Below are 8,333 nucleotides of genomic sequence, written 5' to 3'. Positions count from 1 at the left end.
GGCAATAAAAACATCTGATTTCACTCCTGAGTGTGTTTACTATGTTCACCTTATGAACGATAGTTGCTACTTTATGTCCAAAGTTATATTTTCAACATGTCTGTTTACAATATGAATTTCCAGTATGATTGCATGACTTACAGACTGGTGATTTAATCAATAAAATGATTCGTTGATCATTTTATTGACGACATCACCATGAAATCTTTCAAACCTGAGGCTTTCCCACAGTGACAGGAATTTAGCAAGTTTCTGATGCATTTTAACTTAAGTTAAAACCAACCAACCACACAAACATTATTTTAGGACGAACTTCAGATGGTGAACATGACAATCAGGTGAAAAATACAGACTTTAATAAATTTATAGACAAAACAATGACACGGTTTTATCGGTCTTATTCACATTTTTAAATGAGTGCATTAACTGTGTCTGGCCTTGTTTTTCTGTGTTCTTGTGGTAAGACTGCTTTGTGCACACTTAAAACTTGTTTGTTTTTTTTAATGATTTGGGTTGAAGTTTAAGGTGAAAGAACCATGATGTCCAAAAAAAGGATCTGTCTGTTAGATGGTGGGAACTTTACAGCCCCAACTTGTCAAAATGATCATGCACAGTACAGGAGTGTTGTACTATGAAGAGTTCAAGCATTAAGAAAGCAATTGGCACAAAGCAATGCTACAACCCAAGAAGCTTATGACTATAAACACACAGGTGTAATTGCAGTTGAGAAATAAATAGATCAGGTCATAAATAAACATATCAGATTCATCAATGAAAGCTGACAGTTGAAATAAAATAAATCCTCACAGATAAAGTGCAGTTTTGCAAATTTAAATAGAAAACAAACTTAAATAAACTGAGTGTTGTCTTGTTCTCCACCGGTTGAACCGGTGATGCTACTTGTTGGGCTCCCGGTTGCCATGGTGATTTGTGAGAACAAAGAATTCCAGGTCAGTGACATAAGCGCTCCTTCCACGGCAACATGTCGGCACAGCGAAACCAGAGATTGAGCAAGTCTTTCACATGCTGCTTCCTCAGAGACAAGAAAGGCCTCATTGTCCAGGAGGAAACGCTGAAGAGGCGGACAGGCCCACAAGTCTCCATCTGAAAGAACCGCTTCCCCTCAGGGACGGGTGTGGCTCCAGATTTTATTTGCTACAAATGATCCATTTCATGTTATTTGCAGAGATGTTTCCCCCTGCCAGAAGCGCATGACATGTAAAACACTGCTGCGAATTAAGAGAGCAACTCCTTCGATTGAGCAACACTTCACTTTAACTGTTGTTAGAAGCAGGAAGCAGGTTGGTAACACATGCATTTATGCACTTTTACACAACTCCGATCATGACACATTCATGAGTGACAACAATTGCGGCTAAAAACCGTATTGTATTAGGACAGTTTTACGTGATAATAATTTTACAACTTGGAAACTTTTTCATGCTTTCCTCACACTGTGCACTGCTACAGCATCTGGTTTCCTTCTTTCCAACTCCTGTCTCTTTAAGACATTTCCATTCTGCAAAAGGTTTTTTTCTCTGATGGGTCAAAACTGGTGCAGTTTTAACAGGTAGCTCTCTCTTCATTTCACAGGTACCACTGTAGTCATGACACAATGGTAGAACTTGCTGGTAGATAAATAGTAAAAACATAGCTAAGATTGTTATGTATGTACTGTTTATATTTAGCTTTATTATTGAGCAGTTTTGTGTAAAATTAGAGAGAAAACTCCAAAGAAAAACAGAGTTTTGCCTACAAAGAACCTGATTACAAGCTTAGTCGTGGAGTTTTATAGCAAGATAATAACCAGCAGTTACTAGAGGTTCTTCATTTTCACCATACTTTTGATATTTGTGTCTAAAATGCTCTTATATCTTTGTTCAAATTGTGTTAATTTAAAGATAATAAGATTTTTTTTCTTTTAACAGCTGCGTTTCACAGCCAAGTCTGATAGCACCACACGGATGTGTTAAATTAGTCTCAACCTTTAGGTTAATTTCCAGATTGTAACCAGAACTTGAAGTATAATCACATTGCTGAGTTAATGCTAAATGTGATGTAGCACTGAGTTAAGAGTTCTAATGGTTTCTCTGGTTATGTCTTTCACAATTAAACTTGTGTTATCTAAGAAAAACAGATGCCATCAGCAGGAGAGAACAAGGCTGGGTGTAAATCTGTCTGAATGGGAAAAACAAATGAATGAATGTAACTTGAATAATTAATTAATCAGCTATGTGGACTAACTATGGCCTTTAATAATAATAATTGTAATAATTTTTTAAAAGGAAGTAGAATAGATATGTTTTCAGAAATCATATGAGTATAAAATATATCTATATACCTTAGTTATATTATAATATAACAAATAATTCACAGGAATATGTAAATATGTTGTTATTTAATTATAATTGTTTATAAAGTATGATTGCTTTTGCAGTTAAAGTAAAGTGTTGTCACAGACTGTTTTAAAGGACCTCTCTGTCGTTATTAGAGCACATTCATGACATTCCCAGGAGAAGCTCTGATCCCACAGATCCCAGTTCAGGAAGACATCCTGGAGCAGCCAATGAGACGTCCTCTCTGCTTTCAGAGGTGGGCGCTGTCTCATTCTCTAAACACCTACACACAACAGACACATAAATGGCTTATTACCACACCCTCGCGCCTGTTGAACACTTAACCCTTAGATGCATTCATTTAGCGCACACACCAGAACACACAACACACCTCGCAGGCCTGCAGGCTCAAACAGACGCACACAGTCACACTGAGGGTATTTGCACTCTGACGCAGGTGTTCTGAGTAGTGTTTGCATTAAAGGGAAGGTGTTGGTGATCTTTGATAAGGACAGTAAGTTGGTGACTGCCGTGTGACTCAGCGGGAGGGAAGAGACGTTCCCGCCTTCATACAAGAGTTTAAAGGAGATCCTCTTCTGACCTCTAGTGCTGAAATAAATAAAAAAAAAAAAACGGGGGGGATGATGGCTGCGCCAATGTTGTGTTTTACCCCCTTTTAAATGTGGTTTTCTGACGCCTTGCAGAGATTTACATGTTTAATTTCCTTTCTATGTGTGCAACTCACTGATCTTTTTGAAGAAAGTTGGCTGACTTATAGGCTGTTATGTGAACTAACAGATGATGACCATAACTATCAGAAAGTACTTTATATAATTCACTGATATATGTTGACTGCATGCTTCAATATTCTGATCATGTGGATTAAAACTGAAGTCAAATGAGCAAATTCAGCTGATCTTGACCCAAATCCAAACAATGAAAAGTAGCTTTTAGTGAAACCTATGTGTGACTATTGTTTAAATTACTTCAAGCTCTCTATACACAAAGCCAATGTTTTGTATTTATGCAATGTCTGTGCAAAAACGCCAAGATTTTTTGTGCATATTGAAGAAAATCTGCTTGAATGTAAATGTAGAAATGGTGTTAAGTCATTTGACGCAGGTTGTTGTGAAATACTTAATAGAGCTGAGCTGCTCACCCTGATTGGTGGAGCTGAGTTTGACTCTAGCCTGCAGTTCTACCTCTTCATGCTCCATGGTGCCTCCATCTGGATTTTCAACCTGAAGCACACAGAAAGACAAAGGGAAGATTTAAAAGACAAGCAAGGCGCTTCATAAAGTTAGGATGCATTAAATCTGAAGCATACTTTTCAACTTTGCACAACATTTATGATACAGAAACACTATAAACATCAAACCAGACAAGCATGGCACACCCCACTTTAATATATCAGACAATATTAGTTTGCAAGTTATGATGCTTCATCGAGTTTTTTTTATACCTTTGGACACAGTGGGTACCAGTTGGAGCACTGCAAGGCCTTGTCCTCCCATCTCCAGCCGTCTAGTGGGATGAGCGCCTCACCAATGAACACTTTCCTTTTCAGAGTCCCTGAATGCCACACAGTGGCCTGCAGTCTCTTTCCAAACAGCAGATGGCGCTCAATGTCATACTGTGAAAGCACAGAGGAATTGATTTCAAAGTGAATAACTAAGCATGACACAGCTATATAATATCCCCCCTTTTTTTTTTTTTTATACCTTTAAAACTTCATTATAAACAGGATCTGTTGTGTTTCTCTTCACTGACGTCCTCATTTTGCAGCTCTTATCAGGCAGCACATGGAGTTTAACGTATCTACATGACATAAATGCAAAATAAGGTTTTGGTTTGAATACTGAACAATATTCAGAACACATTTATTCAAAGTCATCCTTACGGGTGACACTTTTTCCTCTTGGTGTCTCCATAAGTGAGATTTCTGCAGGCTCCGACTCGGATCTCCAGGCAGCGGCGGCTGGAGTTGTAGGCCACAGAAAGCTCCAGCTCCCCAGCCACAGACATGCTCTCAGAGAGGCTGCAGTCTGTGCTGATGCTGCTGTTGCTGCCCTAAATGAGCAAAAACACAGGATGTTGCTTATCATTTCATCTCTTGAAGTAGAGATGGATTAGATATGAGGGAGCTAGATTGAGCTAGAGTGATACAACTGTAATAGAGAGGTTTTTTTTTGTTTTTTTTATATGTGGCTGCTTAATGACAAAATCTGATACTTTGATGCAGGATGCTGGCAGGGGATTTTTTTTCCTCTTATCATCTGCTTTAACTTACTCTCTTTCCTCCAGACTGTTCAGAACTGAATGAAGCTTCTTCTTCAGCTCCGGTGGAATAGCCCTCGTGGTCACTGTCTTTGCTTTTCTTGAACAAGTTGGGAAGACTTGGGACTTTAAAGAGCTGCAAAAAAAAAAAAAAAAAAAAAAAAAGGATATTTGATCTACAGCATCTCATTGACCCCACAGTTATTTGACTGTTGTGGCTCAGATGATCAGAATGAAGTCTTTACTTTGGCTGAGACTGACTTACGATACTAGATTTGCTGATGTCTGTGTCGGACAGGCTCTTTTGGATGCTATAGTGAGAATATGATCCTTTTCTGCAGTTGTCGACTGTCAGCAAGTCTTCTCGCACGTCATTTTGAGACGTGGAAATCTCTACAAAGGCAAAGTTGGACACTTAAAACACTGGAAAAGTAAAACAAAATGAATGTTCGTTCAAGACTTGTGTAACAAATTAAAACATAAACCCATCTGTGGCACATAAGCACATGTTCACTCACTGTTAATTACAGATGCAGCAGATTCTGGGACATCAAAGGTTTTTTTTTTTTTGGGGTTTTTTTTTTTTTGGTAATGCATCGATTAGTTTAGGTACATAATGTGGTTATTTCTACACGCCTGTCCACCTCAATGTGGCAGAAGAGGTTGTTGTGTCATCCACAGTTAGTGAGACTTCTAATGCTGAATAAGCACGTTCTCACAGCGACAATGACCTGAGCTGTTATGCGTACCTAAATGATAAGATCAGCAAATGTCAATCATGTAATAACATCGAATGACAAACTTACTTTTAATATGACTTGTAAAGGACACCATCAGATTCTCCACAGACTTGGTGAAAGGCTTTGAGCTTTTCAGATCCTACAGATAAAAAGAAGCACAGACGAAACTTAGTTTATAGGTTTAATTTTAGTTTGTGAAGTAATGGTGAAATTAAACTGCTTTACCCCAGATGTCATGAATGAATTATCCAAGTGGGGTGGGGGAGTGGGAGGCACAACTGATATATAACTGTGAAACAGAGCAAAATCACAAAAAGAAGATGTTAAAGGAAGAAGTTGTTGAACAAATTACCCTGAATCACCATGAAGGTTAATCCTACCTCAGCACATTGTAGACCTTTAAAAGTTTTTCCCCGACCGTCTCATATTTGTCTGTAAAAACATGAATGTTATAATTAAATATTTACACTTAGTCTTTTATTAAATTTTTTTTTTTTTTTAATTTATTTTTTTTTTTTTACCTAAAGAGTTTCACAATATAGTAAAAATAAAACAGTGACACAGTTGCAGCCTAAAAGGCTTCAAGAGTCCTTCATGTTTTATGGCTCTGCGTTGTTTGACCAGATATCAGGGATTGATGACCATATGTGTGTGTGTGTGTGTGTGTATGTGTGTGTGCAGTCTGAACAAACCTGTGATGGCAGGAAATTTCTTGACTTTCTCCTCTAGAAACCAATCACCGGACCTGATCTTCACCTCTCTGTGAAGAGGAAATGATCAGAAGGTAAATGATTAGTTATTAGCATTATTTCTTCTTTATTTCCAAGCTGACATTTATTGCTTTGACATATTAAAAAAACATTTAAATAATAATAAATTGAAGAGAGAGAAGAAATACCTTTTTTTTAAAATTAACAAATAAACAAACCTATTGCAGAAAATGTGACTTTCAACTTATGATCAGCAGCTATGTTAATAACAGATTTACTAAGTGATTATTACACCATTATGTCATGTTTTATTTTCTGCTTTACACAAGAACATCAGCTGAAATCCCCATTCAGCTCATTTATCATTCCTTTTTCTGCTTTTGACTCAGAAAGAAACTGATTACAGCACGTGATTTTGCAAGAATTTCCCACTTCATCAACGCATCAGGAGAACCCAGAAGAGGAGGCTTCATTCACCAGAATCTTCAACTCATTAAAAGGGGCGTAAAAGTGAGAAGGTGACGTCAGACAGTTACCATAACCAACACGCAACACCATGCTGCTTCTGGTCTCCACAGTCATTTGATTCAGCGGTTGTTGCCCACTGAGTCACACCTTTTCACGAGATACCGGTCTCACACGCACCTGTACGCGTGGCACACCGTGCACTTCCAGTTGGCGGCTCCGACGCGGCACTTGCTGCAGATGCGGTGGCTGCAGCCGCGGCACACCGCGCCCGAGTTCCACAGCTTCCCCAGCGGCCTCTGGCAGCGAGCGCAGGTCCGCTCGCCGTACTGCCGGGCAAAACTCTTCGCACCTTTCCTCCGCAACTCCTGCAGATCGTACTTCATCCTCCTGAGATATGACACGTGCAGAGATGGAGATCTGTGGTTGTCAGAGCCACAGCATCTTTCCAACATTCATTGATCATCTCTATAAAAAGCACAATTCCCTGCCAATAAATGTGATTTTTAAAAAAAAAATCTTAGTTAATCTACAGGCTGTCAATCATGTGAGAATACTGCTGATTTGCTTGGTTATGCATCTTAAATGAGGGCAAAGCTGACTTGAGGTTTGTCTATCAAAGCTCACTGGTTGAATTAAAACTTCACGTCTCCACGTTTTGAGAGGAAAAAATAAAACCAGTGTCATCATAAATGATTGTCTTGATCATCACAAAATTTCTCTTTTACCACAGAACAAACACAAGTTGCTTAAAATGACTCACCTGATTCTGTCCTCTTCAATGCTTCGCAGCTGTTTATCTCTCTGAAGAACCTCCAGGACTCTTTCTCTCTCCAGGACTTCAAGGAAACTTAAATCCATCTTTTATAAACGGTCTCTAATCATCTGTCACCAGTCCTCTTCTAACTGCCCACCCTTCTGCTGCACTGCCTTATGTATTTCAGTGTCTCCTCCTCTCCTCTCGTCTTTTCCCCTCCCTGTTATTGGACCCACCCTCAGACCTCCTCTTTTGTCTTCTGAAACTGAAAGATTGAATTAAAAGAGCTTTTAAAGGTTATTCTGATTCAGTAAAACCCCTCCCTCTTCTTGACTGACATCTCCACTGAGTGACCCATCCCTCTCAGAGCCCACATTACATTTCCACTGATGACCATGTCACCGTCTGTGGAAATACCCTTCTGTGAGTTGCTTCGTGATGATGTGGACATTCAGCTTCATGGTACTTTAAGACTTTCACCACCTCAGAGTCTTATGTCATATTTCAAGCTTCAAATGAAAATGGACTTCCTTTCCTCTACAATCGTGCTGCTAACATCCTCCCAGTTCTCTCCCCTGTCAGTGTCACAAGTCATCTCTGTATTCAGTCCTTCCTCTAGTAAACCGCTGCTGCCTCCTCAGCAGCAGGAAGTGCAGTGGCGCTTCACTGATGCCTGCAAAACAAACCAAATACCAACAGGCCTGCTTGCATTATTGATGACTTATGTGCCTGTGACCTAGTTTCTTTGCTTTTTTTTTAATGGACAATGTGATTTTTCACTGTTTTGAAGGAATTGACAGCATTCTTGTCTGCTCTAATGACAAAATAGTTGCTTTTGGCTTGGAGTTACTTGTGGTAAGATTTCACATGTTTCAAATTGGGGATGTGAAGTATTGAGGTGTGTTTAAAAAGGAAGCACACATGAGTACGTTAACCTCGCCTGAAGCTTGGGAGTGTGACTGTGCCCTTGCTTCACAACATTGTTATGGCTCACGTTTTCATGCAGTCATGTTATGGGATGTCTGTGCATTTTTTAAAGCCCTGTTTA

General features: G+C 39.2%; 1 protein-coding gene across 1 annotated transcript; it reads right to left on the bottom strand.

Annotated features, from left to right (window-relative positions):
* Positions 1–2,498: 2,498 nt before the first annotated feature.
* sytl3 (synaptotagmin-like 3) lies at positions 2,499–7,392 on the bottom strand (the record flags this gene model as incomplete). The annotated part of the gene is made up of 13 exons (XM_079255073.1): positions 7,292–7,392; positions 6,709–6,918; positions 6,046–6,113; positions 5,734–5,785; positions 5,579–5,642; positions 5,420–5,492; positions 4,879–5,006; positions 4,627–4,749; positions 4,237–4,406; positions 4,058–4,154; positions 3,799–3,969; positions 3,474–3,577; positions 2,499–2,619 (listed from the first exon to the last, which is right to left on the bottom strand). Exons 1-13 carry the CDS (start codon positions 7,387–7,389, stop codon positions 2,499–2,501), a joined length of 1,479 nt encoding a protein of 492 aa, XP_079111199.1. The 5' UTR covers positions 7,390–7,392.
* Positions 7,393–8,333: the final 941 nt, after the last annotated feature.

This window comes from Telmatherina bonti (assembly GCF_933228915.1).
Source record: "Telmatherina bonti genome assembly, chromosome: 16".
Taxonomy (NCBI): domain Eukaryota; kingdom Metazoa; phylum Chordata; class Actinopteri; order Atheriniformes; family Telmatherinidae; genus Telmatherina; species Telmatherina bonti.
This window is presented reverse-complemented; position numbering and strand designations above follow the sequence as displayed.